Source organism: Anopheles merus, chromosome 3R, assembly GCF_017562075.2.
Source record: "Anopheles merus strain MAF chromosome 3R, AmerM5.1, whole genome shotgun sequence".
In the NCBI taxonomy this organism is placed as follows: domain Eukaryota; kingdom Metazoa; phylum Arthropoda; class Insecta; order Diptera; family Culicidae; genus Anopheles; species Anopheles merus.
Window position 1 is genome coordinate 3,350,618 of NC_054084.1, and position 27,091 is coordinate 3,377,708.

At 49.5% G+C, this 27,091-nt stretch overlaps 2 protein-coding genes across 7 annotated transcripts; one reads left to right on the forward strand and one right to left on the reverse strand.

Annotated features, from left to right (window-relative positions):
* Window positions 1-658: 658 nt before the first annotated feature.
* Window positions 659-26,721, reverse strand: LOC121598043 (transmembrane protein KIAA1109 homolog). 6 transcript variants are annotated; one of them, XM_041924547.1, is made up of 21 exons: window positions 26,589-26,721; window positions 24,015-25,559; window positions 21,523-23,832; window positions 20,790-21,455; window positions 19,710-20,499; window positions 18,424-18,525; window positions 16,895-17,487; window positions 14,079-15,996; window positions 13,891-14,013; window positions 12,512-12,731; window positions 11,446-11,840; window positions 10,296-11,367; window positions 10,092-10,230; window positions 9,652-10,023; window positions 7,354-9,577; window positions 2,751-5,931; window positions 2,469-2,675; window positions 2,261-2,391; window positions 1,706-2,190; window positions 1,412-1,634; window positions 659-1,024 (listed from the first exon to the last, which is right to left on the reverse strand). In XM_041924547.1, exons 2-20 carry the CDS (start codon window positions 25,454-25,456, stop codon window positions 1,415-1,417), a joined length of 16,590 nt encoding a protein of 5,529 aa, XP_041780481.1. In that variant the 5' UTR covers window positions 25,457-25,559; window positions 26,589-26,721; the 3' UTR covers window positions 659-1,024; window positions 1,412-1,414. The 6 variants fall into 6 exon arrangements, with proteins under 6 accessions (XP_041780481.1, XP_041780482.1, XP_041780485.1 ...); XM_041924548.1 differs by lacking the exon at window positions 659-1,024 and having other exon boundaries at window positions 1,367-1,634; window positions 19,710-20,279; window positions 20,352-20,499; XM_041924551.1 differs by lacking the exons at window positions 659-1,024; window positions 12,512-12,731 and adding an exon at window positions 13,406-13,424 and having other exon boundaries at window positions 1,367-1,634; window positions 19,710-20,279; window positions 20,352-20,499.
* LOC121598048 lies at window positions 16,097-16,989 on the forward strand. The gene is made up of 2 exons (XM_041924565.1): window positions 16,097-16,437; window positions 16,513-16,989. Exons 1-2 carry the CDS (start codon window positions 16,143-16,145, stop codon window positions 16,863-16,865), a joined length of 648 nt encoding a protein of 215 aa, XP_041780499.1. The 5' UTR covers window positions 16,097-16,142; the 3' UTR covers window positions 16,866-16,989.
* Window positions 26,722-27,091: the final 370 nt, after the last annotated feature.

The following is a 27,091-nucleotide window of genomic DNA, read 5'->3' on the forward strand; positions in this document are numbered from 1 at the left end:
AGGGACACTCGAAGAAGTCGCCGGCCGAAGCTAGCAAGCCACAGCGAAAACAGCGCGGCCCGTACAAGCGGCGCACCAACAAGACCCTCTCGCCGACCGTCTCGCCCGCACCGGAGTTTGCGATGGATGCGGCGGAGCGCCTATCATCGTCCGATCTGTCCAGCAGCAACAGCAACAACAACCGATCGGCCGGCTCTATTCATGTCGATTTAACCGGCAACAACACCGGTACTAGCGTGGATAGTACAAGCTTCCAGGAGCTGCAACAGGAACAGCGGAAGCGTAAAAGTGACTCCTTCCTCGAGATCGATCAGCAGACCAACAAGCACAGCCGAACAATGCTGAGCCAGAAGCAGTCCATCTTCCGCAATGTGGCCCTGATGGCCGTCAGTTCCTGCACCAACACTGATCAGCGTGTACCGCTGTCGTGTTAAAGAATGTCGCCAGTCGGAAGTCAAACTTACCAACAAGTGCAGTCAGTGTGTTCCTTACGTCTCCAAATATCCGAGCTCTGAATGTTGATCAAACGAGATGGATCGTTGCAAGCAAAACGATCAACTTAAAATATTTAACAACTATTTACCAAACAAAAAATACATTACATAGAAATTATAACTGAAAACAAAACAACAACCCGGCGTTCTTATTTATCGGCTTGATATTATTATGTAGATCACATCACATGTTTTATTTCTTGTTTAATTAATCGATTATTGATGATCGTTATGTCTCGTTATTGTAATGTCTTGGTTTTGTGGGGGGAGGAGGCTACATGCACCAGATACGCGAGTAGTGTAATTCGCTATCCTCATTAAACAGGATATTAGAGAAGCCATATCGATGGGTACGTCGCAGGAACTGTAATGTCCCTCCGAGAGGGGAAAATGGTATCGAAAGCACGGTTCAATAGAGCCATACCATACTTTGAATATCATGTCCATTAATAGCAGCAGTTGGGGTGGGTTTCAGCAAACCGTATGTTCTGAAGATAACATACCAATTTAGACTAGATCACGGTTACGGGCTGCACATGGTTGCGAGCAAAAAAAAAAACAAAGCATAACACAGAAGGATAGTTATAGTTGAGCAGACGTTGAGATAAACACGATAAACAAATAGTAAAGATTCCGCGCAACACAGCGACGGACCTGTTTTGGTTCGTTGGATGAAAAAGAGTACGTCAAATATCAAATCCCTACGTGGAAAGTTTAAATGCGTTCTAATCCTGAACCGGTGCACATACGTGCCACGCGGCAACGGGTTTGTATAGCTTGGATGCTATAAAAAAGCAACAATAGTTAGACATTAGATTGTACCACACATTCCACAAAACGCATCACCGGACGGGCAATGTTTGTGTTTTTCCCAAGCCCTTGCGCTCCCTGCTCTAGCACCTTGCACTTACACTTACACTTCATTTATCTCTACTAGAGTCCTTGTCGTCCGATGTGCCATTATCCTTTACCATCAGAAGCAGCTGCAGCATCAGCAGTGCTTCCACCTTATCGAGCGGATCCATGAAGCCACGCTGAAGCCACTTGGGAATCGTGGTGCGCGCGTGGCTAAATCCAAGCTTGTTCAGAATGTAGTCGATGCCGTACGGTTCGATCGATTTGCCAGCCCATGAAAGGAGTCTGTAATGTTGAAAATAAGTCGAATTTAGCCACCCCTCTGCAATAGATGGTCCGTATCTATGTCTACTCACCGTACAGTCGGTTCCAGATGCCATGTTTTGCAGTTAAAGTGTCGCCAATCGGTCCGCATGAACGATTCAAGGTCCGATTTTTCTACCACAATATTTACCTGCTTACCCCCTACCCCACCCATGGATGTGGCAGGGCTGGACACGGTACTTCCAGGTCCTTTCTTCGTGTCGTCTGTCGCGCGTGGCACGCTCTTAGTGCCGGATAGCGTTGAAGCCGTTCCACCGGAAGCAATTCCGGTGCTGCCGGCATCGTTCAACTCTACCGCACTGCCACCATTAGCGATCGATTGGCTGGAGGTCGAGTCCTGCGTACCGAGCGACGACATGGAGGGAGCCGCGGCAGACATCAGATTGGAGGTGCTGGACTTTAGCGCATGAGCAGACTTTAGCACCGACAGGCCGGCTGGTGTTCCGCTGCCAGGTGGTGGTGGCGTTACATTGACGGGATTAGGTGACGACGACCGGTTGGTGGTAATGGTGCCGAGCTATTACAATCCGAACAATAAGAACGGTCAGTAAGTGTGTTTCTTGAATGATGTGTGATCGATAACATACCACTTTTTCTTTCTCGCTGAGGTAAGAAGTAATGAGATCATGTAAGAAGAAAAATGCATCCGCATCAACGGTGACAAAGATGTGATCTTCGAACGCCGTTATGAAGCTGCACTCCACCATTGGTTTGTCCTCTGTGGCAGAAGATAAGAAATAGGAGACCATTACATGGTAGGGAATCTCACACGAGGCAAGTTGGGGGCAAACTTACGCGCTGTGTCCGGTGTAGAGATGCCCTGCAGATGCTCCGTCTTGAAGTGTAATTGCAAACTGGGTAGAGCAAAGATCACCTCGCGATTGTGGTTCGGATCCTGTAGCTTCTGGTGCGGCGCAGAGCCTGAACCAGATCCACGGGCCCGTTCGATCGAATTGGTGTTGTGTTCCTTGTCGCGTTCAATCACCGGGAAACGATCCACCGCTGCAAAGAAGTTTGCAAGACAAAATGTCACACACAACTTTTTCTCGGCCTTTTATCTTCAGCCTCGTAACTTACCATCGATTTCACTGTTCGCGAACGCGTAGTGGAACCACTCGTGCAGCGTTTTGAACTGTGGCGGAAAGATGACGTTCCGCGACATCCGCACGACGGTCGCGTTCGAGTGATGCTGCGGTGGCTGTTGCGTGTTCATGCCCAGCCCGAACGTGAGCGTTTGGATGATGTGCACCTCCTCGGTCGATTCGACGTGTTGCGCTTCAGTCGCGAAATCAATGCACGGTTCCTTCAGACTGAACAGGGCCCAAGATTTGGCCTTGAAGTTTATGCCATGGAAGCAGGCCAGCGAGATGTTCTGTCCGTGCAGCTCCATCGTGCCACCCAGCACGGTGCCAATGTTGGACAGCGGCACACCGAGCGTCGACAGCCACAGACCCTTCGTCTGCTTGAGCGGTCGCTGCCAGTGTCGGTGGTGCCGCGCGTCATGGATCGACGCTTCTGCGCCGAGTGATTTTTTCTCCTCGCGGCGCCGCACACTAGCCCTCAGCGAAGGATTGGCCAGCCGAGGTTCCAGGCTGGAGAACACGCGCTTAGACGACTTGAACTGCTGCGAGAAGAACTCCTCCAGCTTGTAGAACATCTTCAGGATGTCGGCGGTGGTCGATTTGGAAATCATCATCTGCAGCTGGTCCCAGGACAGGTCGCCATGGATGAGAATGATCGCCGGGTAGTTGGTGGGGAGCTTGTTGCCGAAATCGTGATCCTTGGAGAACTTCCACTCGTCTCGCAGCTGCGCATTCAGCGAGCTGACGCGCGTCATCAGCACGCTCGTGCCCATGTAGTCAAACTTCAGCTCCAGTGCCATCAGCTTGATGCCGACCTTGTGATCCGGCTCGGAGCCCGGATCCTCGCGGATGTGAATGTACGTGTCAATTCGGTTCAGATCGATCGTACCTCCGACGATACCGCCCTTCGCATCCAGTGACGATCCACCGAGGCCGACGCCGATGTACATGTTTTTGTGACCCGTGCTGCCAATGCTTAGCCGCCCATCGCTGCGGAAAGCCTTCGTTAGCCAGACGATATTGCCCATCACGTTGCCCATGTTCATCTGCACGTTAAGCTTGGTGAAGTTGATCGCGAACAGCACCAACGTTTCCCAGGACGTTACCTGATTCACGTCCGACGGTGACGAGGTGGAGTCAAGGCTGGACGACTTTTGATCCTTTATTCTGGCCGTCGACGATGCACTGCTCGCCCCACTACCACCACCCGCCGTCCCCATGCCGATATTTTCCAGGCTCAATCGTAAACGATCGCGATTCAGCGCCTCGCCTACTCGACTGCCCAGTCTGCTTTCCACATCCATCGACGGGTCCCGATCGCTCGTCCTCGAGATACCGCTGCCATCTGTGCTTCCCTCTGGTATGATTGGTATCTCCAGATCGCACATGCTAGGCTGCTGCATGCCCAGATCGCCCAGGAACATGCGTCGTACAATGCTGCGTCTATACCAAGCCTTCGGGAAGGCAAGAATCTCCGTCAAACGACGCATGTCGTACTTGAACGATGCCGACCCAATGTCGACAATTGTGGAGAAGCGAATGGTCGCTTTCGACGTCTGGTCAGAGTGTTTGCGAGACGTCAGGTTCGTTTCGATAATGTTTATCTTTTTCGAGCGCGTTATGTGGAACTTCACAAACTCAACGTTAATGCTGAGCGAATCCTTCCGCTCACTGTCAGCAAGCGGCGAGAATTGGTGGGCCTCTTTCAAGTTGCTCTTCTTACCACCGTACGGGTGGAAAATGTACACGTTAAAGTCTGCCAGACACCCGGTCACACTTAGCCCGCCCGCTACCTTGCCGTCCGCGCCAGGGATTGTCGTCGGTTCACCCATCTGAGAAGAAGTGTTACCTCCGGCCGAATCGTCGTCCTGTCGATTGGAACTGAAGATGATGTCCAAGCTGGGTAGTTGCAGCATACACTCAACGCGCGATACCGGAAGACATGAAAAGCGGAACGTCGACGGTTGCATGTGGAAGTAAACCACCACATCTACGGGGAAGCTTGCGTACACGGCGGCGTAATTATGTTCCAGCATTTGCAGATTCACTGGATTTGAAGGTCCTCCGCCGGCCGCGGTCACACCACCACCATTAACGGCGCTAGCACCGCCGACACTGCTACCTCCTCCCATTCCGGACGATCCTCCCGCTCCCTTGTTTGAAGGTATCGGCTCTAACGTTTGCTCCAGAAATTCTAGAATGTGTGGAGAAATGATGGTCTCTTCGGGGATGCTTTGCAGCGTCATCCAAGCAAACAGGGTGGCTCGCTTTGACGCTAGCTTGCGTGGGATACCGAACGGATCCGCGGTGCTTAGTCGCGGAGAAGCATCGTCTCCTCCCACCGTCTTCGATTGATACTGCAGCTTTACGTCCAGACCAGGAATGTGAAATATAGTCAAATCCACCAAAGCCGTGTAGGGTGTAGTGTTGTACTTCAGGCGCGATTTATCCTTATTGCGACGCGGCGGCACAGGACTACCCCAGTCCGTTGCTCCACCGGTGCTTCTCTCGCGCTTGTGATGTTTGCCGGCCATGGAGCTGTTGTTATTGCCCGCCATTGCAGCGTTAGTACTTGCGTTATTGCTATTGCCGCCTCCCATTGTCGATGAGAGCCGTTCGTCGTGGATATCTTTGGTATGCAGAACGCATTTGCCCGAATTGACCAATACCTTAATGTCTAGCTCGAAATCTATGTTAGGTTCCTGCTGCTTCTGCGGATGGCTGGGGCTCTTCTTACGCAGCTCAACATGCTCTCCATCGATCTCGAGCAGGTGGGGCACGTCCGATGTGACCGAACTTGAATCGTATCGCGGCCAATCAAGCCCAGAATCGGAATAGCCAGCCACATCCGAGTCGGCGCTCGGCAATGAAGACTGACGCATCGTTTCGCTGAACGTTACCCGTGAGGAGTTGGGTGGAATCTTTACCCTGAGCGAAGCGGTTCGCGATGGGCCTGAGTTGGGTGATTCTTGCAGGCTGCTCATGTCTTCGCTGCCGGTGAAAGCATCCATTACGCTGCTCGTTCCACAGCCACCACCTGTACCCGCATGCCCACCCGGTCCATCGATGCAGCCTGCATCGATCAGATCCTCTCTGGTTGGCGAAGGAGCGACGAAAGAGCGGGAACGGTTAGCAGCCTTCAACATGGGCTTTCGCATGGCAGGGCGCTTCCATTTCTGTAAGAAACAAAGATAAGTCAGTTGCATTTGAGATCTCTATTACAGGTCTAGCGACTCTGCCCCTGGAAATGAAGTGTACAACAAGAAATTTAAAATTAAATGCAACAATTGAAAAAAATGTTTTATTCTATTCTTCTTCTTCTTTTGTCGCACAAGAACCATCGTTTGGACATGGTTCTATAGAATATGCCCGATGTTCTGGACAGGTTTGCAAGGAGTATTTCGCATCGCTTTCATTGCTCAAGATACCCATCCGAATTGTCGAAGTATCGGTATCTTCGCGTGTACTTTTCGGATATTCACTTTCGGACGACATGATGTGCTCGCGAGCGATAGCAGTTGAACGACGATCCGCTCTGCCTGCCGACTCAGTAGGGGTGCCATGCTTATACGCCAACGAGTACGAGCCAATAATCGAAGATAGTGGCAGGCTCGTGTCGATGTTGCCCTCTGGAGCATCTTCCTTCGCCAGAACGTACTGCACGAATGGACAGTTGGTTTTCTCTGTGGCGTTAATTTCCTTCAGACCTTCGCTAAGCCTTCGCACTACCGAATTTGTAAACCATTTGTCCTTTTCAACAACTGGCGGTTCTTCGTCAACCAATGAGCCGGATGCACTGCCTTTGGCCATCAGTTTTTCCTTCACTTCCAACAACATAGCTTTTATTTCTTTTAATTCCTCTTGCGACCGACTTTTTTTGACGACACCATCTTTGACACTTGATTTGCGAACTCTTATCGTGGTCGATCTACGTCCATCGTCATCGAACCTTCTCGAACCTCTCCCGTCATAGCCGTACGCTTCTCTCTGCTCCATTAGAGCAACCTTCGACATGACGGGTAGACTAAGCTGAGCCTGTTGGTGCATTGGAAGCATCGAGGATGATTGCAAATCTTGTGGCTGATGGATACGTTTCAGCTTTACGATCGCTTGTAAGGGAAGCTTAATTTCTTCAATTTCCGAGTCAATTTCGTAAATTGAACGCCTAAGATTCACCTGACACTGGTGCCCACTGTCGACGTTTTGACAAAGCAATTTCAACACGATTTTTACAGCCGGCATTGCACCTGAATGTGTTTGCTCTTGACCGTCTTTTCGTTTGTTGATTTGATTGAAAACGTTTTAAATTTGGATTCTTTGCCGAAAGTACTAGGATTCCTGGACCAACCAACCAACAAGCTATTGAAAATATTTGTGCGAATTTGGCTAAAAATCTTTGCACTCTTTGATTAGCTTGTGGTACAGGAAGAAAACGCAAAGAGTTCTTCGATCGTTTGTATCCCGTACAAATAACAAACATCGTCTAAAGCTGAACATAACCTCACTATAAATTCACTTCGTAAAACAACACCATATCACCTTTACATGCCACAATAATGATGTACAGTTAAATACAAAATTACATATTCCCTACTCACCTGAATCATATCTCGACGGAAGTATTTGTAGTACACGGCTTGCAGCTCCTGCAGCCGGCGTTCTTCATTCTCGATTGTTTTCACCGACGCACCAAGAGTACGGAAATCGTTAACAATCTTTGTTTGCTCATTGATTTCGTTCTCCATCAGCAGTGATCGCTTCTTTGGATCCAGCGTAGTGTCAAACAGGAAGGACGGTAGCGAATCGACCGATTTGCGTGACTTGGAATCCTTTCCACCGGGATGGCCGGAAGCATCGATATCGTCACTGTCCGGCGTATCGGACGAGATCGGTTCGTCATCCTCCGAGCCGGTAAGCATCGTTAGCGTGTGCCCAAGGGCTGACAGTTGCTTGCCAATGTTAACGTCGAGATGTATATCTACGCCTTCCATCTGCCACTTTACGTTCAGGAACCATTTCGCATTGTCTGGATGTTTTGCGGCAACTGTTCGCGAGCACACCTCATACGTTCCTTCAGACACGACGCACAGATTCATAATGCTTGCATCGTTCATGTTGGGCTTCCACTCATCGAGCGACGAATCGAAATCTTCTGCAAACCGTAAGCACAAACCAGCAAAGCGTCCTTTCGATACGAGCGAACCGGAACTGCAGGCTGAAATGATGGTGTTCTCGAGCGTTATCACTACCGCTCCCTTCTGCTCGAAATCCTGTACCGAGCGGTTGCCCCAGATTTGTGGAGGCTGGTTCAGCGGCAAGCAGATTCCCATGTCTTCAACCGTCAGCTGTAGGAATAGGGTGGACAGGTTCGCGGTGGTTGCCAAATGGTGGCTGATCTGCCCGAACGGCACCTTCTCCAGCACCTGCTGCGTTGCCATGAGGACCTCCTTGTTAAGGTTTGCTCGCTTTTCCGTCCAATACTCATACGCGTTTTTGTAGTTCAGCCATACCAGTATCGCCTTATCGACGGCTATCGGCTGTACATAAATCAACGGTCTCTTCAGTGTGATCAGCACCAGCTCTTTGTCGTCATTGAGCATCTCGTTCTGGAACGCATTCCTCAACCCGATGGTGGTGTTGAAAAACGCATGCTGCTGGAACTCTGGTTCCGCCTCGTCGAAGATGATGTTTTTGATAATCTGGCCCAGGGAAAGGTTGAGATCGATCTGCGCCCTACCGAACAGCTTTGTGTTGGAAGCATCTGCGATGTTTTTAACGCGGTTTGAAAGATGCAATTCCAGCTGACCCGTTTCAAAGCGTACCGCAGACGAGCACGGTGTCGTTGCGGTGAGTTGAATGCGCTTCACACGTATGTTTAGCGAAAACAGAATGCGCTTGATCGTTGATCCATTGTCTTCCGAATCCTCCAGCCACAGCGGTACCGGCTTTTCGCCCCCGTACACCTTCTGCACCACCTCATTGACCTCCTTCATGAACACTTTCTGCACAAACACCAGGTGGTTCAGCAGATCAGTTGTGAGACAGCGCTCGAATACGCCAATTTCAGCCGATGCAGCAAGATATCCACCCTGCCGCAATACGATTTTTTCTCCTTCGATTTTTTCTTCATCGATTTTTTCTCCATCGATTGGGTGCTCCTCGGTGGTGCTTTCCGGCACGTACTCGGCACTAACGTGCACCGGTGGCAGTGCAATGCACGCTTCCGACGGAAGGTTTGTCTCCGTCGTTTGAATTTTGGTCGTAAAGCTGAGCGAATGGTTCGGCAGATCGATGGTAAACTTCGCCTTGCCACCCGTTACGCCCGTCGATGTGACGTGGTCCATTTTGTACTGCGCCTGTAGCGACGGCAACAGCGCCGCACTGATCGACAAGCTTTGCAGTATGATGTTAAACTGCATAACCAGTGGTTGCAGCAGTCCGCTCGGATTGCTGCCGGCAGCTGCCGTCGCACCGGTCATCGTTCGTATTGTGGCGGTACTGTGCTTGCGCTGGCTGGTCGTGGCCGAGGGCGTTGCCTTGTCGCGTGTATCGCGCTGATGGTTATGGTGATGCAGCGGCGATTCTGGTTCCTCGTTCTGACGCGTGAGACGGGCGGATGTACGTGTCACTCGTAGCTCCTGGAGCGTTGACGAGATCTGTTTCGAGCTTCTCGTCATCATACCGTGCAGAGCGACCGGGTGCTGTGGAATGTCCACGTTTACAATACCAATCGAAAGCAAGCCATTGTTTTTGTCCTTTCCACGACGTGTTATGCTGGAGTACAGGGTTTGACTTTTGCCAATCGACACTTTCACCACAGTCCTGAAAGTATGGGAAAAATGAGAAAAATCGCGTTACAATCGATGAATATCGATAAAATAGATTTGAAAACTTACTGCTGATTTGGTTGCGCTCCTTCCAGCAACACTATCATCGCTCTGCCGACTTGTCCCGTCAGTGAACACTCGAGCGATGCTGGACGTGATTTTTTGCGCCAAGTCGTACTGCTGTGTAGAGCCGTTATTTCCGCTTCCAGCTTTAAGCCGCTCAACGACGCCAGCAGTCTGGTGCGGTGTATCTTCGCTACACCGAACACAACCAGCCGGGTTCGCTCCTGCGTTATTACACCGACGTCCTTCACAGCGCCAGTCCCGCCAGCGCCATGTCCACCAATGAACTCCTCCTCGTCGCGCAGGGTTTTACTTTCGTGCAGCAAGTTATACTTTCGCGCCTTAATCTGCTCAACCGCATCGGGTGAAATAGAAACACTGCAGAGGGAAAGAATAATACATGACTTTCGACTGAAATTGTACCGCTAGAAAGGCGTGTTTCTTACCGATGAGCAATCGTTTTCGTTTCCGGCATAGCGGAGTACAGATCCAGTAAATGGTAAACCGTTTTCCAGCACTTCGGTGTGTCCAGGATGCTGTGTATCGGTCCCGTGAAAGTTGATCGATCAAACGGTGCGGTAAAATCTGTAGAAACAAAGATTATCAGAAACACTAGATCCCAATAAACACTGCGCATCATCTCTCATTACCTCCGAACGTGCTCGAAAGACCACCCGTGAGCGAATTTTTGGTTTCAAGCGATTGCTTCGAGTGCGCCTCGGCAAAGGAATATCCGGCCGTCGTGGGACTCATCTTGATTGGTGTGTTGATCGTTTCATTCAGATTCGTGTAGCCAAGCTTTCCCTTCACCGTTTTGCTCGTGCTGCGCAGCTTCTGGGCAAAGCTATGCGGCCGGTTGCGAGAGTTCGGAGACGGTGTCAGCGGAATCAACGGTCCAAGTGTTGGCATTTTGCTACGACTAATCGAATGGCGCAGCTCGTGGCGCATCGTGGAGATATCTTCGTTGAATTTGTCGTACCGCTCATCGGTGTAGTCGAAAATGCCGGACGTTTCGATATGTGCCATGAGCGGCTCGTTGAGCGATCCCATCAGCGTCGGATCGTTGATCTCCGACGCAAGGCTTGACTCGTCCTTGAGCGGTGCGCTGCGTTTGCCCCCATTTTCTGGATGCGACTCACGCAACTCATTCTGAGCGTCTTTCACGTTTTGGTACATGTTCGTGATTTGATGTAGCAAACGCAACAGTGGCATGTTGACTTGCTGCGAGATGTAGCGCACGTTCAGGCTGAAGTTGATTACTGTGCTGGTGTGCTTTTTCAGCTGACCACGAGAAACGTACAGCATGGCCGGCTTGGTGTCGTCCGGGAACCCGTCCGTCATCTTCAGCACTTCCAGCTCAACACCGACCTGCTCGCACAGGAAGGCCGGCTGCTCGCCCGGCATGATAATTGTGAACTTGCCGTTTCCACGCTTTTTGGGATCCTTCTGCTTCGGCGGCTTTTTGCTATCGCCTGCCTCACTCACAACAATGTCGATGCGAATCGTATCGAACGAGCACACGAGCGAAAGGTTCGTTCCCAAACTTTCCAACGAAGAAACGTCCTTGCTCGACACATTGTTGATCATCTGCTGGGGCATCACGCCGAGGCAAGTCAGCATCGGCTCGAAGATAAGATGTGCATCGAGAATCCGATTGTTATCCTGCATGTACTTCACCGAATGGATTGCCGGTCGGTTCTGCGATGCTGGTCGATTGTTTTGCTGCAGGATAGGAAGAGAAGCGGTCGTTTAGTTTCGGCGAATTTCCGACAAATCAATGGGCAACCACCTAACACTTACAGTCGATTTATCCTTCTCCCGCTGTTTCGTACTTTCGCTCTGCTGCTTTGCCATCCACGAGTACAGATCCTCCTTGTGGTTCGCTGGCGGTGTCCATGGCTTGTCCATCGAGTCGGACGAGCTGCACACGGACGGGGCGGAGCCTTCGCGCAGTGCGCCGTACTCCACCCCGACGGGGTCCTGCTTGTCGAAGATGATCGGGAACATCTGTATGCTAGCACGCGACGGTGGCGCTGCCGGTGGAATGAAACTTTTTACCGACGATTTCTTCCGCAGCTTGTTGTGCGAGTTGTTAGTGGTACTGGGAGAGGTATTAAGGGAATCGCCCAGCTTGGCGGCGGCCATGTGCACTGCCGCCGCGGACGGGATCGGCGGTTCATCGGGCATTTTGATTACTGCGCGCAAGCGCGGGTAGTAATATTATGGCGTAGTAGCGCGATTACGGGTTGCGGATTGGTACGGTTGTACGGTGTTTTTTTTTTAAATTATTGTTATGTTTTTTAGGTTGCATTTTTTGTGGTGGAGAGCATTAAAGGAATCGAAATAAGAAATTGGAGGAGAAAAGGAGAAGCAAAATTTCAGCTACGGTTTTGTTTTTGTAAAATACCAAAGTGACTACACTGCTAGTTTCATTCATGTGTGTTGTTGTGTGTTTAGTTAGTGTTTATCTGTTCTTTTCGCGTGTTAGTGGTTAGTTAACAAATGAGCACGAGTACAAAGTTGTTTTCATTAATACAAACACACACACACGCACGCACAAATACAAGAGGCTAGAGCTAAAATTCAACTAATAAAGCACACATGCACTGGAAAGCAACACAAACACTCGTTTAGTGAGGGAAAGGAAAGGGAAGGAAATTAAGTACACCACAATAAAACCAGTTCTCTGTGCAGGATGAGATTAGACAAGATGCCAAAGAGAGTACCCAAGGGAAGGAAAAGCATAATCGGGGATACAAGGATGCCAGGGGTGTGGGTAGATGCGTTAACCCACAAGAGGGAAAGGGAGAGAGATAGAGGATTGGGCGAATACGTCTGGACACTGTTAGGAAGAGATTGGATTTACCATGATGCGTTGAATGCTGCTGCTGCTGACCGCCGCCGGTATGTTGGGTGGGCGCCGTGGACGTCGCCGAGGCGGCTGACTGCTGACGCTGCTGGTGCTGCGGTTGGATGCACTGGCCGAGCAGCATCGTGTGTTCGTTTTCCTCGCCGAGCAGCGGATGGTTTTCGCGCACCCCAACGGGGTAGTTATCCGTATCGATATCATCCGTATCCTCGGCGTCCTACGATAAAAAACGTGGTGTTCAAAAACAAACGTCCAACCGTTCCGATTGGGTATGAAAACGTGTTTGATTCACTTAAGAAGGTCAGATAGAAAGGAGAAAAGGTGGACAAAGGGAACTCCGAAGGAAGTTTTGTTATGGAGGGATTCATTGTCTCGGGATCGATAGGCGTTCATTAGCAACATTAACCAACTGCCCTTTTTTGATGATATGACATGGATTAGTGATACGAATAACACGTTTTACAATTAAGTATATACGAAACCACACCACAGATCTGAAACATACACACTGGTTTTGTGAAAACACTTCCTTTTCAACAAATCTAATCCGCCGATGTATAAAGCTTCCACAGCGTTTCTATTTTTGCATAGCGAAATCACCTGTACATCTTTCTGTACCCAAAAAGCGCACACATAAAACGATATCCGCATAAGCACAGTTAAACCCTATGAAACAATCACCAGACAGGGCCAACAGGGCAAATAAAATGCGATTCCCTATACGTTGTTGAAAACAAATCTATACAGAGAGACCTTCTATTACCACACAACACAAATCTGTATCTGTTTTTTTTTTTGGTATATAGTAGTGTGAGTTATTATGTCTGTGTTGGTATCTGTTTGCGTTGCACAAATCATGTATGCCACTGCTCGTAATTCTCTATCACTTACCCCAAATAGGTTTGTAACGCTGCAAAAGGAAAGCATTTAGTGTATGAAGTAGTGCTAGTGGTTGTAGACGGTTTACAAAATTGTTGATTAAGCGAACCAATTTAATGTTGGTTACACTACTTGGAAAACTATCTGCCGAGTGCAGGATGAACCAGGATGCATGAATGCGTGAATGCTCCCAATGAATATGACAGTGGAATGCTGTTGGTGTGCTTGTTGCTTGAACAGAGAGGGGTGGTCGGGAGGTGGTCGGGGAAATCAGGTGGTAGTGTCAAGGGACAAAAAAGTGATATCTAACCCCAATTTGAACTCTGTTTGATATCTAAGAAACGTATGATTGACAATAGTGTTCACGTATCGACAATATGACGAATCTTTGCAAATGAATCCTTTCGTACTGTACAAGAAGAACGTCGGTGATCACACCAATAATCGCATGATCTAAGATGCGACCAACATAGAATGAAGTGCACACTTTAACATACCTCGTCTTGCGGAAGAGCAAACGTTACGTTGACCGGCTTGGCTAGTTTCCCCTTGTACTGATGCTCAAACAGCATCGGATTATACAGGACGTTTTTCCATTGCCGACTCAAAACGATGACAGCCTGGAAAGCAATATTAACCTTTTAGTTACAAACGTTCTTTCGTATTAACGGTAGTGCATTCTAACCTGTCGCATCGTGCTTAACAGTGGAAGATACTGCTGCTTGAGTATGCACTCAATCTTGGCCGCCGTTTCGTCGAGCACGAATTTCTGCAGAACCGTACACAGCTGACAGCTTGGATCTTCCTGGAGCGTTTTAGCGAGGGGCGTAAATTTGCCACCGTAGCGGCTCTTCACTGGCCGATGAAGCGATGGCCGTTCCCATGCATCGGCCATAAGCGCCACTGTTACTGCGGTCCGCCGAATGTACATCGCTTTCATGAGTGCAACCACCTTAATGGCGAATCGATTGCACGGATTCATCCATGCCGTGATAGCCGGGGAAGCCGTACTTAGCAAATTCCAATCCAAACGTGTATAGTCAATCTTCCGGGTGATGGGCGCCCGTGGCGGTGCGGCGAAGTTGAACCATACCGTTTTGAAGTCGATCACACACGAAGACGTTTTGCCGTTATCATTACTGCATGGGGCAACGGTACCGGCAGAAGTGTTACAGCCACTATTCGCACCTCCTTTTGTAGCCGATGCATCTGCTTTTGACCCAGAGTCGTTCGTGGTAGCGTTTGCGTATGACTGGCCAGCATTAGAGCCTCCAACGCTGGGTGTACCCTGTGCTCCTTGCATGGAAGTGCCTGTCGTCTTGGGAATCTGGGCCGAATGAGCTGCTGCAGGTTGCGAAACATCATTGACGAAAGATCCGCGCATCGTTGCAGCATCTAGCTCGTCGGGCACAATGGTCGTTTTGAACGATTTTCCACCATCCCCGATGATTGTGGTTGTGGTAGTAGTGGTGGTGGTTGTGGTGGTTGTAACCTTATCCTTCGATTTGATGTCAAACAACGACGAACGTTCCTTGCCACTGCCTCCGGCCGATTTCGGTGTGCCGGGCTTTTTCATTCCAAACTTTGCCAGCGCCTCCGCTGCCATGTTACCGCCAGCTTCGTTCAGCAACGTGACCAAGTTGAGTGGATTGTTCAGTGTGACGCTGCTTTGGTTTGCTTCCGAGTGTACGGTCGCGGTGGGCATGGACTCAGGCTCGGGTTTAAGCGATTCTTCCGCATTTTCGGACTTTTCAAACTGCGACCGTTTCACGATTTTAACGCTAACGCCTTCTAATCCGCCCTCAAACATGATGTAACCCAGCCCTCCGGACGTAGTGGCTTCCATGGTGGCTGCTGACGATTCGTCTGGCATTCGTGTGCAGTCGAACATCGCGCGGCTGCGATGGGCTGGTATCGCCGTAATAACGATCTGCGATTCGGGCAGATTGGCCGATTCATTCTTCAGCCGGCGCAGTTGCGCATGGGCCTTCCCAATGTCGAGTGTAATGATCAGCTCCTCTAGCTGCTTTTCCGAGGTTTCCAACAGGATCGGTTCACCGGGCACATTATCCGGACGGGTCTGCGAAGAAAGATGGGCCAACAGTGCCCGAGTGCCTCGAATAAGACCACTTTTCTTCAGTCCACCTGAACGGACAGTCGGCTGCGTGTAGACTGTGTGCATAGATGCTTTCGTTGTTTTGCCCAGATGGAACCGGGTCGATACTCCCTCGAAGCATACGGCCAACAGGGACGCGCAGCTCAGCTCCTGTACGTTGTCTAGTGCAGCGAACGAGATCACTTCCTCAACCACCGAGCTCTGAATGAGGGTAACATTGATCTTCGGCAATACGATCAACCCTTGCACCTGAGTTGATATGCTTTCCTCGTACACGTCCGTCAGGACTGGTCCGCCGGGGCCTTGGAGATTGCGCTCGGCAGTTGATCGTTTCGAGTTCGAGTGCACCTGCGACCAGTAGCTTAGCGATTGATCGCGCTTCAATATGTTGACGGCTTCGACTTTCCGCACGCATGACGCATGAATGTCGTTCACCACGGTCAGAGGGTGTAATGTCGACAGAGTGGGAGTTAGCGATTCGATCATTCTAGAAGAGAGATCAGTGGTAAAGGAAATCGTCAGTAAAATCAGAGTGATTTAAGAGAGAATCAGGGCAACAGAGAGCTGTTTTCAAATCAAAGTATCCAATGCTCAGTTTGAATCCACACAGACACTATTCTCGTAATCGTAACGATGAAATTTTGCAAATATTTGGTTATTTTATTTGCAATCTTTATCAACCAAGGCAGCTATTCAAACAAAGCGAATTTCCCGAAGAAACCTTCAGAAAAGGAAGTCATAGAAATTGTGGAAAAGCTGAAAACCATCGCCGATGAACAAAGTTCACAATCCTTGTGGGAACGGCTACACAACTTCAATGCTGATCTTTTGCCGGGCAAAATTGCAACAGAAGCTGCGGAACAAAACAATCAAAATAGCCATGCCTTTCGCCGATCGCAGCTTGTCGATCGCAGATATGGAAGAGAAGGTGAGCTCGTAGGACAAATAACCAACCCTCCAATGGAAGAAAATACCGATTCCTTCAGTTATCCTGATCATCCAGAGCGCACTTTCGACGATGAACGTCCAGGGCCAGCATTATCGTCCGAAGAAACAGACACCAAATCGCATACTTTGAAGCGGATACGTTTTCTAAGGGCAAAGTATCGTCAGAACAAAACGTTTACTCAATATGCCCAAATGTTAGGACATATGTCACTCTCCAGTATTCGGCAAAAGAATCCACAAGAGGTGAATCGATACTACAACAACCTTCCACACGATCCTGCTCAAACATCCGATAGTATTGATGCCACTTCACTCGATGAAAGTTTTCCTCGTTTGGAACCGTTTCACACATCCACCTTCTCCTTCCGTCCATTGGTGCGCCGTAAACGCCCAACAGATACAATTTAGGAAATAAAGATTACCATTGACCGGCTTACCTTTGCAATCCTTCCAGCAGGAGTGGGGTCAGCATAACGTCCACCTGTCCCTTGAAACGAACCACGATTGAGTTGCGTGTCGCTATCTCCCCTTGCGAGCTGAGGAACTCGTTTTCGCCTTCCTTGCTCTCCTGCTTGTCGAAGCTGCTGCGCACCAGTACGCTCGGGTCCCATGGATGAGGTTTGGGCAGGGTTGAGAATCCGGCCGCACCCGAGAGACCGCCACTGGTGCCACTTCCCGCCGACGGAACATCGTACCGGGAAACGATCTTCACCTCACGGCAGTTGGTGTACGTGTCAAAGTGCGGTATAAGCTTGCCGCCGATGTACACCAGCCCGCCGTCCTCGTTTTGCTGAAACAGTGGCATGGAGAATGAGTCGGCACCCATCGGCATGGAACAGTGGGACCAGTTGGAGCAGCGCAACTGTGTCAGATGCGTCACGTAGCTAGCCATCAGTAATGGTGAGTCGACGATCGGCCGATTGATTTGCATGTGCAAGTTCACCAGCGTGATGTCCTCCTGTGATGAGAGCGCCGATATGAACGAACTTGAAGAGAGCGAATGTGATTCCGACGAGTCTTGTGGATCAACCTGTTGAAGTTGGATCGAAATATGGAAACGAAATTAGCCTAATACGGCATCAATGAACCAACGTAAACTTCTGTAAAAATGAATAAAATTGATTCGCAAGATTGTTGCTACGGAAAAGTGCTACGAAAGTTACCTTCACATTCACTATAGCAAATAGGCAATCATAATTAGTGCTATTACTATGATGCCAAACAGCACACAAAGGGCACACGGAACAAGTGGTTTAGTTGCAAAAGGTCAGTTGTGTATAATAAAATAATGCAAGTTAAAACTATTGCATAAATAACATGAATTATAAATGTAACATATAAAAGAAACTATGCAAACATATGCAGCGACAGGGTTTTGGCACTACGGCATATTTACCATCGAATCAACACGGCAGGTTTGGCCACAGCAAGATCGACACAAAATTCATTCCAAAATCATACAAACATAAACAAAAATATCCAAAAGCTATACCATTGAACTGGCACAAGTAGCACTAAAGCACAGAGGAAAAATACATAAATTGGAACGGAAAATGGGGTTCGAAATTAGCAACAACTTAAAATCAAATCAACAGCCCTTACTTAAAGCGGAAAGAGAAAAAAACTGAGCAAAATGGGCGATAGGATAGGTAGGAAAGATAAAAGAGATAGTGAATGATGGAGTCAAAAGCAAAAAAACGATGCTTAGTAAAAATATCGAAATATATTATAATACAAATTCAATAAGTGGATGCTTGGCAGTGCACATCTCTGCTCCGAAAAAGGAATGATTGAAGAAAATTTAATTCTTCTTTTAAGTTAATGTTTGACACTTCCTTTTTCATCGCATACCATCTACGTGCCTCGCATCCGTGCTTTCCTCTCACGAAGAGTTAAAAAACAACAACAAAGCAATACAATACAAAAACTGTGTCACGCTAGAAATCCTGATTGAAATTTTACTCACATCATAAACCGGCTTAAAATGACGGAACTCGGGCCGGGGCGAAATGTTGCTAAACTTACGCATCGGTGTCGCTAGACCGTGGAGCCGCCGTTCCTCGTCGTTCTGTTTTCGGAGGAGCGCAGGATTGATTGTGGCCACAGGCAGACACACACACACATACACATCATGGCACACCAACCAACCCACATCGTGCATACACACATACCACATACAAACGCACATCATGGATCATGGTTGCATCGTTGTGGACGGAAGGGGCCAAACATACGCCAATACACGCGCGCCAATGTGAGGAGGGGGGAGGTTCGGTGCAGTGAGGAACCACAGCCAAGAGTGTCCGGTTTGCCGTTTTGCCCGATTACATGTAGGTATGAAGGAAGGATGCGAATGGGTGGTATTTGTGTTTATGCGTACGTGTGCGTATGTGTGCGCCGATCATGAGAGGTGGCCAAGTGAGGTTTTTGGTTTTCGTATGGTTGGTGACAAAATCGTACGGGATGATTAATTTAATTGCAGAATACGCAGCGATAAAAGAACAACAGCATTTCATCATGTTTCATCGTTCCGTCCACGGCGCACAGTAGAAGATCGTTTGGTTAAACACATCCACAACAATTGTTATGCAGGTGCGGAACATCGAATGTTGCGCACGTGGATAACGATTTTTGGTTCATACAGAGTCATTCAATTAATAGTGGCGGTAGAAGGAGCACATGAGAAGAGAAAGATAAGAACATGACAATTGGCTGCTTCTAGGTTGCCAGCTTACACTGTGATAGAAGCAACACGATCGCGATCACATTGAAAGGATCATGATCCACTGTACACAGTCAGGGCGATCCGTGTGCTTTTAACACAGTGAAATTTCATTCTATTATTCTACAGTTTCTACGGGATGAAGGCTAGGGGTAACAAAACGATACTCAATGTTCTATTCTACATACTGCTTGCGCTTTACTACATAAGCGTAATGCTTTCCGATATAGGCTAGATGAATGTTCTTCGAAGAAAATGTAAAGAAGCCATAAAAAACATAACAAACTTCAATTAGAACTCAAACTGTTAACACGAACGCATGTGGAACTGCGCCGTGGCCTGTTAAATTTGCGTTGCAACGCTTGAGTGGCAGAGTTTGGTACTCTTTCTTAAACAATATCCTAACCTGCAGACACTCAACTCGAACGGCAGAGGTTGGATGGTGCGCGCGAATCTCCCAACCAACAAAATAACTCAACGAAATAAAGAAGGGGATCTACCAACTAGGTATAAGCTACCGCAACACTTACCAGCTCCGCCGTCGACTGGGGTCTCATCGGAAGACTTCTGTGTTCGGGCGTGTGGATCTCGTAGTCGCTTCGATGCGTCGACAGCCGCCCCTCGAGCTCGTTCGGTCCCACGATGCTGAGATCCGATGCGAAGCGCTTCTTCTGTATCGCCACCGGATGAGGATGGTGATCGACACCGCCCGCTTTGAGGCTGGAGCTGCGGGACGCGTGCAGATCCTCGTCCGCCGAAAAGAATGCTTCGGAAGGATTCTCCGACGTTAGCGACACCGTCCGCTGCACGTCGCGCATTATGACATCATCCGAAGGCATCGGGCGTATGCCGGCACCCATGGGAAGACCCATACCGCCCAGCGATTGTTCCGAGTCGGAGGCCAGTGGATGACCGGGAGAAGGAGCAGAGTGAGACATTTCCAACATCATCTGATGGTGGTGATGTTGCTGCTGCTGCTGCTGATTATGATACTGTGCATGATGTTGTCCCTGGTAGTGCTGATGATGCTGATGATGGTTATGCAAATGGGCGGACGTCTGCTGTGAATGCGGATGATGATCGTCTACCTCCATTTCGCCCTGCAAATAGTCGTCAGTCACTGTCAGTCGCGAGTCGGATGCGTACGTGTTAGTAACTAGAGATTTTAGCACCTTGAATCCTTTCGGGGTGAGCAAACGGGACTCAGTTCCATCCATGCGGCTAGGCGTTGGGGTGGATACCTTCGAACTGTTGGCGGTGGTTTTGGGGCTAGAGTCCAGCAGCCGGCAGTACGGTACATCGTGCGGTATGGTGCTTTGTCTACGGTTAAAGACAGGAAACAATTAATGCATCGTTGACGCTGCTGATGCGAAGAATAAGGCGTGCTTTGCAAAGCGAATGTAGGTAGTTTTATACAAAGTCTTTCAATAGCTTGCGGTAAGACTTCACCTGGAACGTACCACTATCGGTTCATCCGTTCTATAGGTTCCTTTTCTTACGAAGAAACAAAGAAAATTCCACAATGCGCAAAGCTTAACACATTCTAGACAAAATTCAAGGAACCGAACACCAAAAACAAACACCACAGGGTGCCTACTTCATATTCTTACCTTCCACTGGTGTAGGAAAATCGTCGTCCACGGGCACGGTCCGAACCGTGTGGTGAGCCGGTGTCTTTTTCCTTCACTCGTTCCAGCGATGATTTGCCGGAACGCTCGCCAGGTCCTGTTCCCGGGAGTGATGAGCCTCCCGTGGGCCCGGACGCACCTCCACTGCCACCACGAATAAGTGTGTTGTTGGGAGAGATTTCTGCCGAAGCGTTTTTCTGCGACAGCATCGTGTCATGCTTTTGCGGCAGATGCGGTGACTTGCTGTCCAACCCTATACCGGTACCGCAGCAGGCCGAAGGTATTCCTCCGCCATGTGCCGGAGGATGCCGATGGCCTGAGCGGTGAAGGTTCGGCTTTCCAATGTACTCGTAGCATTCCTGCAACGAGACCGGCTGCAAGCTATACGGTGGCGTGTGGAACACGAGTTGACCCTCGTGCAGCAAACTCTGACCGAACCCGTACTCCCGCGTGTTCGGGTGAATGTGGTAGCGGGCGATGTTGATAAACTCCTGGATGTCTTGGGCACTTGGTTTGAAGAATCGCGGTCCGTTGCGATTCGTACCAAAAAAGGCACAACCACCGACGCAGCCGCATCGCACCGGATCGGTACTACTCGACCAGAGGAACCACAGCTTCTTGTTCTTTTCATCGTGCACTTTCAAGTAGCTGAAATGGGAAGCGATATTGATAAGAGATCGTTTCCCGCACGAAATGCAGCCTAGTTTCAACTCACCTGTGTTGTACGAGATGCAAGCAATGCTCTGGAATGGGGAGAGCTGAGGCTGCTTCTATGATAATTGGTCCCAGCGATACACAGCCCACCTCCAGCCAAGGTTCGTTCGAATCAATATCACGTCCACTGTTTCTTGCTGAGTGTATCGATGCGTATGGGTCTTCCTTATCGCGGCGATAGTGTATGGACGTATCGTCCGTCCGATCACGACCCTTTCTGCTCGACATTGAACCATACGGATCGTCCCGGTGTTCTTTCGAATCCTTTCGATGCTGCGGATACGGAGGATCCACTGCATTATCTCGCCTTCCCGACTTCAGCACACCGCCCGAAGACCCGGACCCGGTGGACGTGATCATCGGTCCGCCATCGTCCATCGCAGTTCGTCGATAGATCGGGCCGGTTTCATCCGACGACTTACGGTAGCCATCGTCCGGCACGTGCTTCGTGGAGTTCTGATGATGTAGCTTGGCCGAACGGCTGCTTCCGGTAGTGTTGGTGTTACTGTGCGAGTTGCCACTACTGTACTGACTGAAGTGTCCACCGGTAGAGACAAACTGACGCAGTAGTATGGTAGGCACCAGGCCCGTTATGCCGGATTTGACCTGCTGCCCATGCAAGTTGCAAGTGGCCAATCGGATCGGTGATATCCACGTGTGCATGGCGGTCCCGTTTTCGATCAGATACAGATCGACCGCATCGACGGCTACTCGAGTCATCCGATACTTGATGTCCTCCGTGGAGGGACATCGGTACTTGGCATCCTCTTTCGTATGGGGGCACGTACTAGACGGAACACCGTGATGGCAGTAGCGTACAGTTTTCGGAGATTTCAACTCATTCTCCGAATCCATCGTGAGAAAGGCAAGCGTTTCCAGACCCGTCACAACGTTGGCCAGCTGCGAAAGCGTCATCTTGCCGGAAAGTTTTCCAAGCTGTACCTCTAGCAACCAAGCGTACTCGAGCGTTTCCTCTTCCAGCTGCCTTCCTTCGTTGCTGAACATCGCATGGCCTCGAACTTGCACGGCGGAAAGCAGTAGATGGCCCTGGCGTAAATGTTTATCCTTTGCCGGACGAATCGCATTATCGGACGATATCAAAAACGACGGGCTTACTAGCACCTGGAGCTCCGTTTCGTAAAACCGCTTCTTCATTTCGAACCCGAGCCGTTCGATTAGTACAATCGGACAGGGTGGGTCGTTTTCGTTGCAATTCTTCATAACGTGGGCTTGCAGGTCGTGGATCGTAACGCTCACAATAACCTCCAGCGGACGGTAGAGCCTCGGATCGAAGCGCTTTGGTTTCTCGTCCGGGTTGAGACTCGTTTCCGACAGTGACTTCGATGGATCATCCTTTGAAAATCCGGCGGATTTGCCATGCCCACCGGCCAGCGGGCTGCTTCGGGACGCATTCTTGCTGTTCGAATTTTCCATATCCGTGAACGATTGATCTTCCCCGAAAATGTTCTCCTTCAGGTGGATGAAGTTGCGCAGAATTGCGCCATAAGCGAGCATTACCGATGAACCAATTTCCAGCTCCACCGACACTTGGTCCGGGGGTAGGCTGGTTGGATCGAATCGTGGCGCACCACCGTCACCGACCGTAGTCCAGGCAATAGCGGGCGATTTACGCATCTTTGGTATGCGCATTGGGCTTAGCAATATTTCCTCCTTTTCCGGCGTCGTTATATCGGCCTGCGGATCGGGTCCCAGCGGTGGCATCGGATGGTAGATGTACTTGATCGAAAGTGCCACTATCGGCACGGTCCAGCAGTCAATCCATCCGACCGCTCGTTGACAAACCCGCCGCCACTTTTTGTTGATCAGCTCGGAACGCTTCTTGACGCTACCGTCACGCGTCAGAATGCGTGCATTTTCATCCAGCGCCAACAGAATAGGGCGACTGCTCGATATTTCCGGAATGTACATGCTCAGGTCTAGCCCTTCGCCGTGAATCCAAAACACAATCGGCAGTTTGACCGGCAGAAAATCGTCGAACGGTAAGGAAAAGCTCAGATCGAACAGATCGCCACAGAATGCGAGGTGGTGATTTTCCTGATTGGTGCTGGAGCAATCGATCCAGTTGAACTCATTGCTTAATGTTAGAATCTCAAACTCCTTCAGGATCACTCCGAACTTCCAAGTGTACGGAACGAAGCTGAGAATGTCCGGCCGTGCCTTCGATGCCCAATCTTCGATCAAATCCTGGAAGAACTCCTTGTGGGAGAACACGATGTACGCAGTCGCCTTGCTGCCCGTTAAATTAATCGTCCACTCTTGATGATCGTTCCATTTCAGAGGATAATGCACTCTGGAAAGAAGCGTAATATTGTAAATTTAGTAAAGGAAACTTATCTTGCAAACCCTGCCACAAGAGATTGAATGGACTTAATTGCTTTGCAGCGATACACTCATCAACATGCGGAAACCCTTGAAAAAAGTACACTACTACCTTAGGTTGAATCTAATCGCGACGAGCGCGATAATACTTACTTCACATTAAATTGCAGCGTTTCACACTCGGCCAGACTGCGATACTGCAAGCTAGTGGTTGCTTCTACGTGGAGCAGCTGTCCAGTCACCTTGGTCGCCATTCCGTCCTGCAGTATAATCCACGGCAGCGTCACTTCCAGATACGAGCCCGCACCAATATTCACATGCACTGCGTTCGTTTCTTTGTTCTTCGAAAACAACACATCGATCGTGGCTTCGTTCAGAGTGCACAGGCTAATGTCGAACGATCGCACTTCACGCCGATCGCCCGGTTTGGGCGGTTTCGTCACCGGCATCGGTTGATAGTCGGGCGGGAAGAAGAACTTGAACAGGTGGTCACGCTGCCGATCGGCCCACGGACCGTAGCTGAAGTCCGTACCCTTGCCGCATTTGATGTCGATGCCCCAGACGGGCGGTGCCGCTTCCACAACGTCTCCGTTGGCGAGCGTCAGTGTAACCGGCTCTTCGGGCACTACGCCCGCCTCGTCCATGTAGAAGTACAGCTCCGTCAAATTGGACATCATGACCACGAACCCCTCGCCCATGTATCGCGGTGGCTCGTCCACCATCCCGGTAAACTTGGGGCTCGGTGCAAGCAGCACCTTCGCGTTCTCGACCTTTGCCTTCACGAAGTGCATAAAGTGGTCCAGCTTGGAGACTGCCGGTTTCGTGCTGTAAACACAGTGTGCCTCTTCCACACACAGCGACAAGGTCGTCGGTGTGAGCCGATTGCCGAACGCGAAACGCCCTGAGCAGATGTCGATCTTGATGACCGGAATAAGATCACGCCACGTGGTTGCGGTCATCGCCTCTGGCCGAGGCTTTTTAATCTTTGCCGATGCTTCGCTGATGTGCCGTTGATTTTCATCGTTCATGACCTGTTCCTTGAACTTGGCTATCTCCTCCGCATTCATGTCTTCCGTCGGCACCAGCACCGACGGCTTCAGGCCGAACGTTTTCTCCAACCGGGCGTACAGATCGGAACGGTTGTAGATGTGCACCTCGAACCCGTTCAGCATCACTGACAGGCGCGTATCGGAGTGGGACAAATCTTCCGACACATCCTTGGGAACGTACGAACGCCACCAGCGGAATATAAAGTAGCCGTCCTGTACGCGCACCGTATAGTCGAAACACACGTACACCACGTCACGGAACATGATTTTGCCGGCCAACGGATTCACGGTCAGCGAACCGATCTTGAAGTATGCACCACGCACGTAAAGCCGATTGGCCAGCTTGGTGATGATGCAGCCGAACAGCCGCGAGTTGTAGAACGTAATGTAGACCATCCACACGATCGAGGAGAGCAGCGACACCAACAGCCAGACCATGTTCTTGTCCAGCTTCATGTCCTCGAGCGGCTGGGTCATGTTGAACTGACCCATGCTCATCAGATCGTCGCCGTTAAAGGCCGGCTCTTCCGTCACTTCGTAACTCATTTTGCTTTAGTGTTGGTTGGTTGGTTGGTTCCTTTTTCGTTGCGTTAAGCACCCGAACCCGGGGCACAAATTAGTTGATTAAAACCCCGACACAAAAAATATCCTGAAAGTAACCACACAAAGAATAATGTATTTAGAAATAGCAGAGAAACATGTTAAATGATACCAGCAGAAGCAATAAACTTTATTATGATGTTTGTCCCAACAGACGATAAAGCTGTTCATTTCACCAACAAAAACGCCGCTTAACGCTCTAGCTTAACACTCATTGCGGTGGTATAGGTCAAAGATGTCAACATATTCCTCCCCACTATCGCGAGTGAAGAAACACAACAACTATTTCATTACCGACTCTTTAATTCATCGCGCTCGTTCGCGCAATAAAAAAGCAACACTCGAACACAGCAAAAAGCGCAACACACAAATCGATCAACACAACACGTCTAGACTACGTACAACGTCAGACGCATAGCGTGGAAAAAAATGTAAACAAACCACGCTTGCTACGAAACTATTTACGATCAGCTGATGGTGAAATTCCTGCAGGCAAGCGCACGCAGGCATTTCCCGGCAACCGAAAGGAGGAGAAAGTTACCCCCTCTCGCCGTTTGTTATGTCTTGGAGATGGTGGTGTAGACGGATCTGTATGTCGAGAATGGCCGTAGCACAACAAACGGGAAGAAAAATTCGCGCTGACGCAGTACGCACCACTCCCGGTGTTTACAGAAATCGTTCCCGAACGCCGTCACTGCTACGACGCCAACCGGGCGAAGAAGAAACCCGTCAAGTGAAAAATCGATACCCACACCGAGAATGTGATTCGATCGATGAAATTCACTCAGTGTGTGTGTGTTACCACAAATCATCACCGATGAATCAGCCCGTTTCTTCCAATCACCATCACGCTGATTACGCTTATCAGCAGCGGGGTATGCGCAAGATATTACGCATTTGCTGCAGCTGTGGTAGAAAAGTGACCAATAATCGACACACTTTGCCCTCAAGGTGGTGGCAGCACCAGAGACACTGAACTTCCGCACTGGGAGGGGTCGGTGTAGTAACTTTTCGACTGATTTTTCGCCCACTTCCCGACACATTCCACCGTGCACTCCAGCTTTCCGCGATTGCCTACCTTTGGTGCTGCCTTTTGCGTACAGCTGAGCAACATAATGAACTTAAATTTAATCACAATTTCTATCGAAAACTAATAGCATCACAGTCCGAACTAGCACACCCTGCCACCATCTTGGATTTTGATAAAACCTGACATAAACAAAGGCTGCTGACAGCTGCTATAGTTTTCGCGTAACGCTATTTCAGCGTTATGTTTAGATGCGACTCCACGATTACCAACGGAACCTTATAAAGGTTTGTGCGTGCGACACATGCGACAATTCTGATCTGTATCGATGCTAGTAGAATTGGAAGGGAAGTCATCATTTATTCTGCATCGAAACACTTCTGAACTAGATATGTGATCTTTAAAAGAAGATACTTTATTTTGGTTCCACATGTTTAGCGCATTCTTCAAGTTCTTGGCGGTCTTGTTGGTATATTATCTAAATATAAGCCAGACCTATAATGCCTTCTCTCGAATGCCTGCTTTCCAATTCTAAAATATCGAAAACTACCATT

Excerpts from the sequence above, each read along its gene's own strand:
- LOC121598043 (XM_041924547.1), bottom strand. The coding sequence starts at position 25,456 with ATGAGTTACGAAGTGACGGAAGAGCCGGCCTTTAACGGCGACGATCTG. Across the intron at positions 15,997-16,894 it reads CTGCTGGAAGGATTGCAAAG|AATGATCGAATCGCTAACTC; the intron begins GTAAGCCGGTCA and ends TCTCTCTTCTAG. Across the intron at positions 12,732-13,890 it reads TTGCTCTTCCGCAAGACGAG|GACGCCGAGGATACGGATGA; the intron begins GTATGTTAAAGT and ends TTTTTATCGTAG.
- LOC121598048 (XM_041924565.1), top strand. The coding sequence starts at position 16,143 with ATGAAATTTTGCAAATATTTGGTTATTTTATTTGCAATCTTTATCAAC. Across the intron at positions 16,438-16,512 it reads TCGCAGATATGGAAGAGAAG|AGCGCACTTTCGACGATGAA; the intron begins GTGAGCTCGTAG and ends CTGATCATCCAG.